Raw genomic sequence first — 17,345 nt, 5'->3', positions numbered from 1 at the left:
TGTGTGGCTGTGGCCTCTACTATTTCGTCTCTATCCTTCATCCCTGTGGAAACACATAGATTCTGTTACAGAGAGAGAGAAAATAGATTAGCATGAGACCCCGTGAACCTTTACCTAGCTTTTCCTGACATAAAAGATGATGCCTAGTGGCAGACCAGAGAAATCTGTGTGGAGTTTCTTCTGTGGAGCCATGACACTGGCCTTGTGGCTAGAAAGCAGGAGTCTCTGGGCTTCAGTGTGGTAGCTCACATGAGTCTGTTCACACTCACCTCAAGCTCTCCAGCCTTCTCTTCTCTGTTCACATCGTACATCACCACCAGTTCCCCATCTACTGCTGTCTCTGAGCAGTTGGGGCATTTTCTTTGCTGTTCTATTGTTGGCTTGAAAGAGACATGTGCCTGGAAGGAACAGAGCATCAGAAATTGGTCTTTGCGTCCAGCCCTTGCCAGCAGGGGAGCGTGGTAGCCTCACCTGCTTCTGCACAGGTAAGAGGGATTTCCTTGTGGGCACTGTGCATCTATCCACTCACACAAGTAGCTCCCCACCCCCATTATTTTTCAGTACTGAGGTTTAAACTCAGGACCTTGTGCTCGCAAGGCAGGTACTCTAAGTCCTTGAGTTATATCCTTATTTCTCTTTTCCTTTAGTTATTTTTCATGTTGGTCTTGCATTTATGCCTGGACTAGCCTGAACTGCAATCCTCCTATTTATACTTCTCATGTAGCGAGATAATGGTACTTAGCACTAAACTCAGAGTTTCATTAGTTGAAGGGGTCTTGTCAACATCTTGCCGAGGCTGGCCTAGAACCACTATACTCCCACCCTCTGTCTTCCAAGTAGCTAGGACTGTGAGCTTAATCTACCATGTGTAGAAGAGCCAAGGCTTTTGAGAAGAAACTGTGCCAGGCTGTGATGTTGTTTGCTAGGCATCAGGCCTTTTAAAAAGAGATTTCAGAGAATGTCGCCTTTCTGCCAGGAAGAGAAGGCTCCTGGCTCTGAAAAGAATCTGTAAAAGGTTCTTAGAGGAGTTTGACATCTCCCTAGTTGCTTGTGATTGGCCAGGAAGGTCAAGAGAATTAAACTGAGTATTTCTTGCTATGAGTCATAAAGAGTCACCATGAATCTGTGAGGCAGGCTCTAGGTGCTGGTCAGTAGTATAGTCATTGATCTAATGGAATGAAACAATGGGAGTTATTTTATATGTTGAGTGGAAAGTCTAGCCTCTGCTTATGGACCACTGTTCATAGAGCAAGTGCCCTCAGTCCAATGCCAGGTCACAAGGGAGACCAGAGGCCAGCAGCTAATGGCCACTTAGATGGGTGGAAACATGGAGTATTTATGGTACCTTCTGGGCCCCTTTAGATATGACTGGAACACCATCGAAATGGCCATCAAAAGTGTCAGGAACATGAAGAAATCTTATTCCCTGAGGTTCAATAATCCACACGTTTGCCTGGAGGTGAGAAAGAAAATAAGCTGCGGCTTTAAAGGTCTTTAAGTCTTTAAGCAGTACAACTACTGGTACCTCCTCTGATGGTTTTATCATCACCGAGTCTGTTCAGCATGATTCTGTAGCATTCTGGGAAATTCTTTATGTTCTATATCATCCTGGAAGTTCTTTAAATTCCCCAGGTTGTGATTCTACCATTTCCAGCAACTCATGCACTCTACTGTGTCACTCCTCAGGACTCATTTCCTCTCTGGGATGACTTGGGAGCAACCCAGAAGCTCTCGTGTGCTGGGAGCTGATGGCAGTGTTCAAGTGCTGGAGACTTGAAGAGGTGGCACCTTACACTAGGGAGTTAGGTCATGGGGTCGTCAAGCCTTATGGAATGAGTTAGCTTGCAAGAGAGTAAGTTGCTATAAACCAAGGCCACTCCACAAACCTCCCCCTTCTAGAAGCACAAGGCGGGTCTCTTTCTATTTTTCCACTCTATTTTTATGCACCCACCTCTCCACCTATCAGGTGTCCACCTTCAGGGTTTTTGGGAATACCTAAAAATGGAATCATATACTCTTCTTCATACTATTCCGTTTTTATTTATAGGCGCTTTCATGTTGTCAGAGAAGAAAAGAAAGGAAAGCTATTGTTAAATTATTCTACATCTCTACATCTACTCTGTAGTTCTGTCAAAAATGAATATTTTCTTGGGCCTTTTAGTTCTTTGTGTTATTAGGTGTGTGTGTGTGTGTGTGTGTGTGTGTGTGTGTGTGTGTGTGTGTGTGGTCTCATCATCAGGTGCAATGGCTGACTCATCGTGGTTACAAGGGATTATAAGTATTGAGCAAGACAATGTGGGTGACTAACTGGCACACATTCATTATCATTGTTAGAAAAGTAACCAGAATTACATAGCTGTGTGGGACATCTTGGCCTGGAGGAAAAGCATCTTTATTAATTCACAGAAAGGCACAGTATGTGTTATAAGAAGCCCAGAAAAGAGCTCAATTACATATACCTTGAGAATAAAATGATATGATTTATCAGGTGTGCAGATTTTCAAATTAGAATTACAATTGCACCTATCTTTTTTTTTGTCTTTTCTTTTTTGGTACCGGGGATCGAACCCAGGACATTGCACTTGCTAGGCAAGTGCTTTGCCACTGAGCTCTATTCCAGCCCCGAAGGAACTATCTTTAGGAGATAGTTGGGGTAATTAGGGAAGACAATTTAATATTCATTTAACTCTTGTTTCCATAAATCCATCTTACTAATGGGTGCTCTCCAACTATGTCCCTAAGTCCATCTCACTCATAAATAAGGAATGCAAATATTCGTCTCTTTGTTGATAAGAAAGTAGAAACTTGGAGAAAGTCGACTGTTAGTCAGTGTTATGGGTTAAATAATAGTCTCCTGAAAGATATCTTGTCAAATCTACAGGACCTATGAATGCAAACTTATTCGGAAAAGGTGTTTTGGGAAATAAAAGTAAGCTAAGGAAATGGAATCTTCCTTTGGTCCCTAAATCCAATAACAAGTCTTCTTCTAAGGGGAAACTGAGGGAGACTTAGGATACTCAGCGGAAGCAAAATGATCAAGAAGGAAGAAAGTAGACTTACAAGGCCACAAAATCACTGGTCAAGATACACCATTGCCAGCTAAGAAGATACAAGTGAAGAATTCTAATTCAAATAGGAGTTAAGATTTCACTGTAATTAATGCATCCTTTTTTATTGTCTATATCTATGAGCAAATCATAGGGACTCTGCTAATGCCTTCAATTCAGACTTCGGACTGGGAGATAATGCAGCTCTGTGGTGGTAATTTTTTTCAGCATCCCTGGTACCTTATTATATTAGCCAATATTATTATAGTCAGCGATGAGTTAAGCTGGTGTCAGAATCTACAAAAAAGCGATATGATTGACCTCAAACCAAATCTTTTCGGTCTACTATATCCATATATTTGGGAGGTGGGTGGGATAAGAACACCAAACACCACTGGTAGTGGTTAGGATCAGAAAGTATAAACTGAGGCTGGGAACCATAGGGTGATGGGATGTCACACCCTTGCAGCATCACTTTGGGAACCCAGGCTCACCTCCAAGTGTTTGGCTAGCCGGCCAGGCTGTAGATGAAGCCTGTGCTCGTAAGATCCCAGCTTCCTCCATTTTACTTCCTGGTAATGAAGTTCAAACTGTACTTTGGCTCCAGGAAGGACGTTTACTTCAGTTTTGAAGTTCTCCATATCAAGAGCGGTGCTCCTACGTGCGAGAGCCACCCCCACATCATCAACATGCGACCACATGGAGTCCTAGCATCTAGACACAGGTCTGTATCCTAGGTAACCAGGCCTGCTCAGTGTTTCACGAACAAGGTACACCAGAGAAAAGTACAATTTCTAGATAAGTTTAATCCCACCAGGAATTTCAGTCACTTTCCCTCCCTGATCGAAGCTTTTCTAGAGCTTCTTACAGATTTGAGGGATATCTGGAAAAGGCTACCACTGACTGGCCCCTACTCTGCCAGGAAGTAGCCTATTGCATCTCCCGCATAGTAGTTTTGTGGGGTGAGCATCGATACTGTCATTTTATTTAGATGATACTAAGCCAGGCTCACCGAGGAGGAGAACCCTGCTCAGGACCCCACAGTGAGCCAAGTGTAACACCAGGGATCAACCCCAAGTTTACCTTCCTCCAAAGAGAATTCCGCTTCCTTACTTTATTCTGAGACTTACTGAAAGATTCTTTACATATTTTGCAAGTGTTTTAGGGAGAATCTTATTATTTCATGAAACTGAGTACTATAAAGTCTTTTGTTATAACTATGTATTGAAAGTTGTGAGGTTATTGATCTGGAAGGTTTATGGCTTTGAAGAGGAAACAGGATTCGACAGTAATGTGAGTGCAGGATTAGGATGAACAATGAATGCTTAAACAAAATCTAAATAATCCAGGCAGGATGGTACATAATCAGCCTGTTTGGGATCAGGGAAGTACTGTGAGTGTCAGGATGGGAAAGAAGGTGGGAGTGGTCTGCAGTCATGTTTGCAGTCTGAGCTGGAAGGTGAGTGGTAGATTCAGTTTAGTGCGCTGGAAGGTGAATTATAGATTTTCTGTTAAATCCAGAAGAGTCTCTATTCCATGTTTGTGGGATGAATAAATGAATACACGGTGTGGTAGAAATGGTGGGAGAGGTAGCCAGGAGCTCTGTGAAGACGTAAGGGCTGCTTGACCTTGCAGCATGTCTAGAATGTTCTCTTTGCTTGGAATTTTTCTTCCTTTTCTCCATCTGGCTGATTCCCATGCACCTATTTGGACTTAGCTGAAACATCCAGCCTGTGCAAAGATGTTTTCTGGATCTCCTAAAAATTGTTACTGTTTTTTTTTTCCCCGTCGTGGGGCCTGAACTCTGGGCCTCGGCACTGTCCCTCAGCTTTTCAGCTCAAGGCTAGCACTCTACCACTTGAGCCACAGTGCCACTTCTGGCTTTTTTCTTTTTGCTTATGTGGTGCTGAGGAATCGAACCCAGGGCCTCATGCATGCAAGGCAAGCGCTCTACCACTGAGCCACCTTCCCAGCCTTGGATCTCCTAAAAATTGTATGCTGAGCTCCCATAGTCTTTTATACTCTGTGTATATTAGCCCTCGTCCACTATCCGAACGGTAACCCAGGTCACCTTTTCTCTCTTCCCCATGAGCAGTTGTCTGTTTCTGTGTGGCTGCCATCTCTAATGTAACTGGGTACAGCATTGACACTGGATGCAATTCTATTGATGGACTGAATGAAAAAAATGAATGAATAAAATAACATGAAAAGAACTACTAGAGGTAAATCTGGAGGTGTAGAAGAAAAGATGAAGAAGAAAAAGCCAGACAGAATTTGACAGAACATGAGTAATGGAAGGAGTAATAAGTCAAAAATTCTTTACAGCTTCTTACTCAAAATTTTATTTATTTATTTTTGAGATGGGTGGTATGTAATATTATAAAGGGAAAAAATCTGCCAAATCTTAAGTGTAATCCTTTAGAAGGCCCTATTCCAATAAAAATAATACTAAAGCGGGAGGTGAAGGGTAAACAAAGGAGGAGGCTGCAATGCTTGGTAAGAAATGTATGCATTATCCTGCCCATGTAATTGTAACCCCTCTGTACAGTATGTTCTTAAATAAAATAAAATAAAGAAATAATACTAAAGCATTAAAATAAGAATTAAGCATCAGAATATATCCCAAGCTTTCTTCTGTGGCTGTGTTGTTTTGTGACAAGCTCACTAGCACACTATTTCTGCAGTTTATCTTTACACTTTTTGAAAACAGACTAGAGTTTATTTACAGAGCAGGCATCTACCTGTGAGACAATCAGTGTAAGTGCAACATGTGTGAGATCTCCCAAAGCCCATTGGGGAAAGCAAGGTCTTTTAGGACATAGTGTGGGACCAGATTCTACCATATGACTGAGAAAGTTGCATTTGTTCAGATTTCATGCCTACTTTTTTACTTTTTGCTATTTTTTCGGAGCCAGTCCTGGGGCTTGAACTCAGGACCTAGATGCTATCCCTGAGTTCAAAGCTAGTGCTTTACCACTTAGAGCCACAGCTCCAGGTTTTTTGGTGGCTAATTGGAGATAAGAGTCTCATGGGCTTTGCTGTCTTGGCTGGCTTTGAACCGTGATCTCAGATCTCAGTCTCCTGAGTGGCTAGGATTCAAACAGGAGCTACCGGCACCTGGCACTTGCCTACTTTTAGTTGGGCAAATGGAATAGCAAGAGCAGCAGCCATGGAAGTAAGAAGGCAAATCCTGTTCACCCAGCCCTTACCTCACCAATCCAGCTGTTTTGCCTTTTGCTCTTGCTTGTGAGTACAGTGCTCGGCCCACAGTTTTCTCCTTAATGGTACTAGTAAATGTTGTACCATCCACAGTCCTGGAAAACAATAAGGTAGCCAATCAGAACAGGAGTCTCAGCAAAATGAATGAGTAACAAACAACCAATCCAACAAGGCTGACTTAATGAGCGGATCAATGGCCACTTTGTATCTATAAGAAATAAGAAGAGAAAAATAGCCTGGGGTCAGTGGCTTATGCTGTAATATGGCTACTCAGAAGGCTGAGATCTGAGAACTACAGTTCAAAGCCAATCCAGGCAGGAAAATCTGTGAAACTCCAATCTTCAATTCACCAGGAAAAAACCAGAAGCGGAACTGGGCTCCACTGGTAGAATGCTAGCTGTGAATACAAAAAATAAGAGACAGTGCTTAGGTCATGAGTTCAAGCCCCAGAACTGGCAAGATGTTAGGTAATTCATTGGTTCTCACCCTACAAACTTCCCTTTATATATTATTGTTTGTGTTTAAACCTTTTTCATATTCAAATTTTAACGCTCAAATTTCTTTAGGCATGCCTTTACAATAACTAGGAGAAGTACAGGTGAGTCACTACTTTGCCAACTTATATTTGGTTCATCAGATAATTCTTTGAGAACTAAGAATTAAGCATAGTCTGGGGTACGTATAGGACAGAAAGTATCCCACCAAAATTCATCTGTTGACATCTATCCCCCAATATTATGGTGTTAGAACATGTTAGAACATGTAATTAGAACATGTAATGAGAGTCGTAGGGTCCTCATGAATAGGACTGTGTGCCAAGAGCTCACTTGCCCTCTTCCGCCATATGAGGGCAGCACAAAGACAGCTATCATGAATCCTGAAGTGAATCCTCCCCAAAGCTGAGGCTGTCAGCTTCTTGGCCTTGGGCTTTTCAAACACCAGAACTATGAGAAATCTTTTTTTTCTTTTTAATGCTGAAACCTACCTAGTTTGTGGTAATTAGTCATAGCAGCACCAGCTGACTAAGACAGGGCAGTATGTCTCAAGCAGTAAGACCTGTCCTTCCCCAGAACAGTGGATGATTTAGGTCAGTGCTAATGAGGAGGGTGTTTGAATCATTGAGGAGACCATTACCCGGTTCAGGGCTGTTAGCCCACTGAGCTCCCTTCCCATAGCTTAGCAAGAGCCTTCCCCCTTCCATAGCTTGGAATGCTCCCTTCCTAGGCAACACTAAGCCCATGTAGTAAAGGCAGTAAATAATCAGCCTCCAGCCCCCCTTTACCTTGAGATGGCACTCCTCTGTGGGCAGCTACCACCAAATAAGGCAGCAAGAGTCCCTCAGAGTGATCTTCAGGTCTGGGCAGCTGCAGGGCCCCTTATCTACTGCTTGGGCAGCAGCCATGAATCCTAGACTGACATCATGAAGCCCCTGGTCCACAAGCTCACACTGGGGTCTCCACTTCCTAGGCCCTCCCAGCTTCTGTAGGTTATATAGGTCACCTCAGATAATAGCTGGCACTTCTTCTCACTCCTCCCTTGTGAGAAGGGGTCTTGCCAATCCCTTCACTGGCAATAAACCTTTCTTTGTTCTTTGTATCTGGATGTCTATGTGGTTCTCTGACAAAGTCTAATGTACTCTAACAGAGGCTCTGTGTAGAGTTACTTACATGGAGAAGTTGGAGATGAAGGCTCCTTTGGGAATCTGAACATCAAACACGACATTCTGAGGTTGTGGAGAATGGTTCACCAGTTTGCTCTGGATGACGGTGTTGGCCATTCGAGAAGTAATGGTAGACTGGACTTTATAGCTGTAAAGTGTTACCTGATCGGCATCCTCCTGAAAGAGGAAAAACAATATAATGGTACCCACAGAGAAAATGTAGTGCACCATATATATATGGTGTCAACCACAGTACATTGAATTTGTCGCAAACCATTCTAGGGCACTGATAAACACATGGCTCAGGTGCTATTAAGCTGCCCCTGATTCCTAGTAACAATGCAAATTATTTTGCAATAATTTGTGATGCCTTTTAGCATCCTGAGTCTTTTTTTTTGCCAGTCCTGGAGCTTGAATTCAGGGCCTAAGTGCTGTCCTTGAGCTCTTTTGTGCAAAGCTAGTCCTTTACCAGTTGAGTCACAGCTCCACTTCCAGCTTTTCTAGTAGTTAACCAGAGATAAGACTCTCAAGGGCTTTCCTGTCCCACTGACTTTGAACTGTGATCCTCAGGTCTCAGCCTCCTGAGTAGCAAGGATTACAGGCATGAACCACAAGAATCCAGCTGCTTTCTGAGTCATAATACGCTGAATTCTTTGACAAATGGATAAAGGCCATGTGATACATACACACAGTGGAACATTATTCAACTACAAAGAAGAATAAAATTATATTGCTTGCAGTAAATCAATGAAACTATGGTTCATGCTGAGTGATATAAACTAAGTTCAAAAGACAAATATCACACATTTTCTGTCATATATGAGATCTAGACCTAAAGTAGTAATAGCAATAAAAATTTAAAAATAATAATTATTGTGAAAGGAGGACTGTTGGGAAGAAATCAGCAGTCAGGTGATAGGGCAGTGGAAATGATTGATACACTATATATATATGCATGTACAAATGAAAATATCATAAGGTCAGGCATGGTGGGTCACAACTTTAATTCCTCAAGAAATAGAGATCAGGAGGATTATAGCATAAGACAAGCTCTGATAAAAGTTATTGAGTCTATCTCAACAAATAATCTTGGTATGGAGGCATATGTCCGTAATTCCTGCTATATGGGAGGCATAGGTAGAAGGATTATGGTCTGAGGCTGGCCCTGGGCAAATTCATGAGACTCCATCTGAAAAATAATTAAAGCACAAAAGGGCTGTGAGCCTGGCTCAAGTGGTAGAGGGCCAGCCTAATAAACTTGAGTCCCTGAGTTCAAACTCCAATGCTACCAAAAGAAAAAAGAAACTATCACAATGAAAACCAATAAAAAGTGTAAAAAAGGTGGTGAGAGGAGGAAGGAAGAAAGAAAGAGAAGAAGTAATAGAAGAGGGCAGATTTGATTGAAGTACATTATATTCATGTATTAAGATTATTGTTAAAACCAAGCTAAGATAAAAACCAGGCTAATATACTTGCTCTTTTCTCCCTTAAGTATGAGCTCTGATGGTCCTGTCTGTTCAGAGCAGGAAGTATAACATAACCCACTTCCTGTATGTATTCTCTGGCCACAGGAAGTCCTGCTTGGGCCATCTTAGGCACCTGAGATGCTCCAGGAATTTTTTTTCAGTCTCCATGTTAAATAAAAAATGTCATACTGGAATAAATACATATGTTGTCAGAAAAACTGAAGAAAATAAAGAAGACATTTGCAGTTCTTGGTTCATCTGACCTGATTGCAAATACTTTGCTCATTCAATGCTGAATTTTAGTGACACTTCCAAAGAGAGTTGAGCAAAGAGTATTTCAAAAGCTAGGTAAATACTCTCAATGACATAGACAAGGAGACAACCAGATTGGTTTTCAGGTAATGGTTAACGGGAAAATCATTCAGACATCAATCTGTAACAAAATCAAAGCAAACGTACCATCTTTTCTCCTGACTCTTCGGAAAGGCTTCTCTGTGGAAGGAAGACAGAGAGTTACTTGTTATGTGCATGGTATTTATTATCTCCAGGGCAGAAAACTACTCTCTCAATCCAAAAGTTTTCCTTCTATAACTTAGCTATAGTTCATCCAATGGAGCCAAGAAATAAATGTGTGAATAGTTTCAGAAAACTATTTGGAATATCCTCAAAAACTATTTTTGTTTTGTTTTGCTTCCAGACTTCATCCAACAATTTTTACTGCATGCATATGGCTCTCTATGATACAATCCTAAAACAAATATTTTTATTCTGTTTTCCTTGGTGTAATTAGGGTTTCCATAAGGCCTCCTGCTAGGTAGGCAGGTGCCTTGCTGACTGAACCAAGCCTCCAGCCCATTTAAATTCTTAAAATTATTACTTTACATATTGTATTATTCTTAAGTAGTTCTACAAAGGGATTTCAATTCACCACTTGGGCTCTCCATAGTCTATTATACTTCAGTTAATGATATTGTACCAATTGTTAGGAAACAGAAAAACCTGGAACAAATGATATTATGTGAAGCAAGCCAGAGAAACAAAGGTTGCATCATTTCCCTCATGTGTGGTAGATAGAATCCAAATGGCCCCATCTTTTTTTTTTTCCTTTGGTTATTTTTGATACAGGCTCTTACTTTTATCCCAGGCCAGTTTGAACCATAATCTTCCTATTTATGCTTCCTGCCCTAGCTAGGGTGACAGGAACACCTTACCAAACTCAGCCTTTTCTGTTGAGATGAGGTCTCATGAATGGCTAGCCTCCAACTGAAATCATTCATAAGCCTCTGGAGTAGCTAAGATCACAGGTGTGAGCTACCTCACCTGGCTCTAAAACAAACATTGTTTTAAATGAAGACATTCAATCAAGGTCGTATTGAGCATCATGCACTCCCTTCTGTCTCTCTGTCTGATTTGCTTTGTGTTTGGTTGAAGAGCTCTTGACATTTCACTCTACATGCACTGCTGCTCTCACAGTGAAGTGCCCCTTCTACACCCCGATCCTGTGTAGTGAACCCCTTCCCATCCTCCAGATCACAGGGAAATTCTCCCTAAAACCTCATCTTGATGAGGTCAGCTTCCTTTTCTGTTTCCATAGCAGCATTTTCTCTCCTTCAGAGCATCCACATTGCTTTATGGTTATCTACTCTACATGAGCGATGACTTGGTTAAGAGCTGTCTGTTTCCTTCAGGACTGCAGGGCTATCAGTGTGTTCCTGCCATGAGGAGCTTGCAGCTAAGCACAGCGGCTGGCATCTGGAAGATTCTCTGCTCTTGAGCACCATTTGGGGATTATCCACGTAAACGCCCATGGGCCTGGACCAGTGGCATCACCTTGCTTTTGGAAGGTGAACAACTGAAGAGTGATTGACCAGTGGGTTGCAAAATCCACTGTACTCACAAAGTGACGTGCTGACTAGAAACCCCTTTGCACAACTACTTAAGGATAATAACGATAAATATATTTTAAAAATGCAGGGTTCAGGCTTGCCTGATTTGAGGTGAGTTCAGGCTTTAGGGGTGCTATGTAGCATCAAGAGGTCTAGAACTGCCCCCCCTTTCTGAATGCGAGCTGCCTGACTACATTCTCTCCCCCGCATCCGGGTGAAGAACCTGACATAGATCTTCATTCCTGTTGTGTTTTAACATTGCTGATCTATAAAAGCCTGGACTTTAGAAAGTCAAATATTGAATGACAAAATAAGTCAGCGGTGAGTTGAAGGTGGGTGAATTCCTTCTTTCCCCGTATGTGGACACTGGGGAGCAGTCAGGCCTTCCTGGCTGTGCAGAGGATGTAGCCCATTCCTCACCGGGACTTGTCCATGCTGTCTCCCCCACGGGCTCTCTGAGCTGCTCCCCAAGACAGTGACCCCACGAAGGACAATATATGTCCACAGTGACTGTCTGGGCAAAGAAAAACTCTCCAAACTTCTGTCCTAGAATAACATCATAATCTTTCATTTGGGGGAGGGTGTGGAAATGATATGATGGTGAATCTTTTAAGTGGCCATTATGTCTGGAAGTTTCTAGAAAGGTCTGCAGAAATAAACTTTATTTTTACATTTCCAAGTGACTGAAATGCCACTGGAGGCAAATCTTGTAAGAGATATCTCCATAGCTCTCTTACTTCTTCAATCATGATTTCTTCCATGTATTTTACTGTCGGGAAGTGCAGTTTACCCTACCTGATGCCTCCGGTTCTCTGGCACAAATTGAAATTTGCCTGGGGCCAGTTCCACCAGATCTTCATATTCTGCAAACTTGAAAAGGAATTTTGGATGAGTATTATTTTGCAACAAAATAGCCAGAAGAAAAGAGGTAACTGGTAGTGTTCATGATTCATGAAACAATTTCACATTCTTTCCTTTGCCCCCGAACAAGCCCAGTCTCTATACAAAGTTTTCTTCAATGAATTTATGTTTATTAATTGGGTCTCAGAAGTGAATAAATGGAAATTCACATCTTCAAATATGTTAGATGCATACATTTATTTTTATGTCCCCTTGGAGATGATCAGACAATACAAAGAGCCCAGAGTGATTAGTAGTGAATGGGGAAATATTTGGATAGAGGAACGTTGGCATTAGCAGTGTGGGCCTAGACAAATATGAACTATCTATCTCCTTTACCTTAATGTAGCTATAGAAAGAAAACTAGTTAGAAATGATTTTAAGACTACAAACATATTGGAGTGTCTTGCCTTCTATAGGAAAGTCCCTACCCACTGTGATAGATTTCAAAGTATTGGAATATATAATGTGGAACAGATGATAGCTTCTAAACAGAACAGGTTTTTTTCCTCCTGAAAACACACTATATCATATTTTGATATGTTTGGAAGGAATCCATTCTTGAAGTATCACAGCTATTAACTTTTGCTAGAATAGTCCTACAAATATATTTTCTTTCTTTCTTCTTTTTTTTTTTGTTATAAAAGTAGCTCATGTATAACTTTCAGAATGACCTGAGCCAAGACTCTTCTTCCACTGGTATGGCTGAGGATCCAAAGTAGAGACCTTGAACTCCATGGTGCTTATTCTGGGGTACCTGGCCCCTGCCCCTTTAATAGGAGTATTTGAAATGTCCTCATCACACTAATCACTGTTTACTTAGGTAGGAAAAACAGTGTGCTTTGATAATGATGCTGAGTAAAACATGATGGATATTTCTTCATCACCATAATACCAATGATTTTTTTACGTGCCAATACTAAGGTGTGAATTCAGGGCCTGGGTATACTTGAGTCACAGCTCCACTTCTGGCTTTATCTGGTGATTGATTGGAGAATTAGAGATAAGAATCTCATGGTCTTTCCTGCCTAGGCTGCCTTTGAACCACAATCCTCAGATCTCAACCTCCTGAGTTGCTAGGATTAAAGGCATGAGCCACTGGTGACCAGCTCATCAATGATTATTAAGAATTTACTAATTTATTCACCATACTAGTAGTTCTTAAAAGTGTACTAGTCCATGCATTGCATTAGTTGCTTGACACACATAATTTTTGGGGGAGGTCCAGTCGTGGGCCTGAACTGTGGGCCTGGGCACTGTCCCTCAGCTCTTCAGCTCAAGGCTAGCACTCTACCACTTGAGCCACAGTGCCACTTCTGGCTTTTTTTTCTGTGTATGTTGTGCTGAGGAATCAAACCCAGGGCCTCATGCATGCAAGGCAAGCGCTCTACCACTGAGCCACCTTCCCAGCCCTATCATTCCAAGCAAGGAATAGCAACTTTGCACCATCAATAAATGCTACAGTATGATGTCTGACTATGGAACTTGACTTAATTCTGATGCAAGACCTGTGAACATTTTAAGAGGCAAATATATTCCAGTGATTATGCCAGCAAACATGTGTACACTGATGAACATTCTCTCACGTTTCCATTCTCCACAGAACAAGTTCATTGAATGCCAATTGCAATGACCATATGCGCTGACCATATTTAAACCAAAAACAGGGCTGGGAATGTGACTCAGTGGTAGAGTACATGTCTAGCATGCTTGAAGCCCTTGGTTTGATTCCTCAGTACCACATAAACAGAAAAAGCTGAAAGCGGCTCTGTGGCTCAAGTGGTAGAATGCTAGCCTGGAACAAAAGAAGCCCAGGGACAGTGCCCAAGCCCTGAGTTGGAGCCCTAGGACTGGCAAAAACAAACAAACAAACAAACAACCCCCCCACCCCAAACTTAAACCAACAGCAAGCAATTGTCTGGAACTACTTACTTCGGAAAGGCCATCTGTGGGAATTTCAAAAGATTGTACTTCCAAAAGAAATACCCAGATGAGAAAGTATGTGAGTAGCTTCATTTTGCTGGGCAGCTGTGCCAAGTTCCCTGGAGCATATGGTCTGGGGAGAATTGCACTCCTCTTCCTACTGAACCAAGTTCAAAGGAACAGCAGAGGAGCACAGTTCATTTTTAAAAAGAAGAGAAAGAAGTAAAGCTCTCTAACTTTGTTCAACACCAGGACAAATATTTGTTCTGGAGCTGAAACTTGTGTTGTGGGGGTGGAAAGGAATACCAAGAGGTCATTCAAACAGCAAACCCAGGAGCCATCACTGGGTGGAAGGGTGAGAAGTCAGGGTCCGATTGAGGGTTAGATGTTTGTGCCTTTTTTTATGTTTAACATTTTGCCTTTTCGGTTTTCTTCTGATGTCACAATCAGGAACCTAAATATAATTATCCTCGATGTTCAAGGATCAAAGGAGGAGCTATGCTTGGAGCAATAAAACCAGACAGAAAACACTAGAGGAAAAAGTTTCTGTAAACCAGTTTCTTTCGCTGAAGTCAAAGCAGGAGAAATTTAGGAAAAAATAAGAGAAGAAACACATGGTTTTCTGAGCAAAGAGTTTGTGGTTAATATTTTCCTCCATCTTAACTGAGTACCATTACATACAAAGAATGGAGATGTTCTTTAAACTCAGGGCTTTGTGCTTGCAGGAAGCTGCTCTACCATTTCAGCCAGACATTCATCCTTTTTTTTTTGCTCCAGGTATTTTTGAGATAGTGCTTTTTTTTGGTCTGGGCCAGCCTGGACCTTCATCTTCCTAGTTATGCTTTCCACTGTAGCTGGGATGATAGGCTGAGAGACACACTATCACACTCAGTTGTTTTTGTTGAGATGGAGTCTGTGAACTTTTTGTTTTTCCCAGGCTGGGCTGCAACTCTACTCCTCCTCATCTCAGTCTCCTACTAGCTGGGATGATAGACATGCACTACTACATCCATCCATCTTATTCTCCTGAGATGGAGTCTCTTGACTTTTTTTTTGTGGAGGGGCCTGGAATGGCTTCAAACCATGACTGAATCAATCTCTGCCTTGGGGTAGAATTTGAATTCAAGGCCTTATTTTTGCTAGGCTTAAGCCATGTGTCTAGACTTAAACATTTATACTTTACAAAGATCACTTTGGGAGTAGTTCAGATGATGGAACACACAGTTCAAGAAACCACAGACCTACTTAAGGGACTCTGACAGTGCTGCTGGACAGTCACAGATAAAGGCTGTGGTAGTAAAGGAATGGTTCCTAAGGTATTCATGAACAATATCAGAAACTAGTGTAAAATACCAAGTATGCACCTAGCCTTTGATATTTAGAGGTGGTTATGCCAATTATTGTTTAGTAAAAATAACAGCAGTGTATAGATTGATGAGGCTATACATTATTAGCAATAAGAAAATGTAGCCACGAAATTAGAGTGATTACCATGTCACCTAGATGGAGAACGTACAGGCTATTGACCTTTTTTACTTTGGGCCAATAGTTAAGACCATTTTGGCTTAGAAGTTAGCTTCCTAGCCTCATAATTCTTCCTCCACTGACAAGCAGTGAGAATTTAGTTCCCTAATTTGTAAGCTTTACTTGTGAAGTGGGAGTGGATCTCCTACTGCTATAAACTGAATTGTGTCACTCCCATGTTCAGACACCAAAGCCCTCACTCCCAGGTGGCTGTATTTGTAATGATCTTAATATAATGAAGCTTATGTAAGTTATTTATTCAAATAGAGCACAAGAACTGAGACTTGTCTGTATTTCTTTTCCAAGATCTTCTCTTCAACTTCAAAACTTACATAGTAGCAAACATGTTGGGGAAATACCATTTCTGGAATAATGGAAAAGAGAATAGAGATCTACCTTTCCCTTGTCTAGAATAAGTCCTTGAACTTTCACCAAACCAGGTGGATTTCCTGACCAAGCCCTGTGGTAAGATCTGGCCACAGCTTTGCTTTCTCTTCTTTTTTGTCTTCTTTTTTTGGTGGGGGTGTGTATGGAAGAGATGAAGACCCAATGACATGTTTTCAAAAAAATAATTACAATTTTCAACATTCTGGTTCCTCCCATAGATTCACTCATCTTGGATGATTTTAATCACCTATTTGGAGTTATCTCAAAGGACAGCAAACCAAGGAACGCCTGGGTCCCATTGCCTTTCTCATGCTGATAGCCTGCCTTCTCCAACCCCAGGTCTCTGGAGAGCCACCCTGTTTGTTCAGTCTTGATGTTCCAAAGCAAAGCAGCTTCCTTCAAGGTAGGATGTGTGCTCAGGTCATGGGATCCTGTGACCCCGTGACCTGTGACCCCTCCCCTCCCCTCCTCCCTTCTCTTCCCCCATACCCAAGGAGCTCTATGTGAAGTGAGAGTTCTCACTGTCCTCCAAGTTTCTGAATTGTCAGATGGAACTCACTGTTGCTAAGACCATGAGAAATTCCACTTTTATATGTGTGAAAATCAGTAGGAAATCTACAAGGAAAAAATTCACAATATGACTCCTGAGAAATGTCAATAAACTTGAGATTCATCACTCTAACTAAATGCCATCATGGTTAGCTAGTGGTAGGACAAGCACACATTTATAAAATTCAGTTGTAAAGTGAAGGAAAGGGTGACATTGTTAAAAAAAGAAATGTACTCATTAACTGACTTATAAAATGGTAACCCCTCTGTACAACACCTTAATAATAATAATTATATTTAAAAGTTCAGTTGTAGCCTATCATTGTAAAAGAGTACATATATACATGCATATATATGTAATATATGTACATACACACGCATACATACACACATATATTGCTGACAGGGCTTGGGCATTGTCGCAGTGCTAGCGCTCTACTACTTTGAGCTACAGCACTACTTCTGGTTTTCTGGTGGCTAATTAGAGGCAAGAGTCTCATAGACTTTCCTGCCTAAGCCGGCTTTGAACCATGATCCTCAGATCTCAGCCTTCTAAGTAGCTAGGATTACAGGTGTGAGCCAGCAGTGTCTGAAAAAAAAGAGTATACATTTTTTAAATCCAGAGTTAAAGCTGGGCTAGCTTACAAATCCTCATATCTGGCCCTTCCTTCCCTGTCTGAATTTACAATGGGGAGCATCTGTTTCTATTTATTTGCGGGCTGACGATGCCTCCTTCCCATAGTGAAGTTAGGGTATTTTATATGACATTCACTGTTTGAATTCC

At 41.6% G+C, this 17,345-nt stretch overlaps 1 protein-coding gene across 1 annotated transcript in view; it reads right to left on the bottom strand.

The window, feature by feature from the left end:
- Positions 1–14,305, bottom strand: part of Itih2 (inter-alpha-trypsin inhibitor heavy chain 2) — a 30,724-nt gene extending 16,419 nt beyond the window's left edge. Inside the window, exons 1-8 of the mRNA XM_069990312.1 lie at positions 14,111–14,305; positions 12,074–12,148; positions 9,852–9,884; positions 7,934–8,103; positions 6,257–6,361; positions 3,542–3,704; positions 1,346–1,453; positions 270–398 (exon numbers count right to left, since the gene is read on the bottom strand). Coding sequence (XP_069846413.1) covers positions 270–398; positions 1,346–1,453; positions 3,542–3,704; positions 6,257–6,361; positions 7,934–8,103; positions 9,852–9,884; positions 12,074–12,148; positions 14,111–14,194 — 867 coding nt within the window. The 5' untranslated portion in view covers positions 14,195–14,305. The remainder of the gene's footprint in view (positions 1–269; positions 399–1,345; positions 1,454–3,541; positions 3,705–6,256; positions 6,362–7,933; positions 8,104–9,851; positions 9,885–12,073; positions 12,149–14,110) is intronic.
- Between the last annotated feature and the right edge of the window lie 3,040 nt (positions 14,306–17,345).

The sequence above is a fragment of the Dipodomys merriami genome, unplaced genomic scaffold (genome assembly GCF_024711535.1).
Source record: "Dipodomys merriami isolate MVZ:Mamm:240054 unplaced genomic scaffold, mDipMer1.0.p SCAF_4, whole genome shotgun sequence".
Taxonomy (NCBI): domain Eukaryota; kingdom Metazoa; phylum Chordata; class Mammalia; order Rodentia; family Heteromyidae; genus Dipodomys; species Dipodomys merriami.
This window is presented reverse-complemented; position numbering and strand designations above follow the sequence as displayed.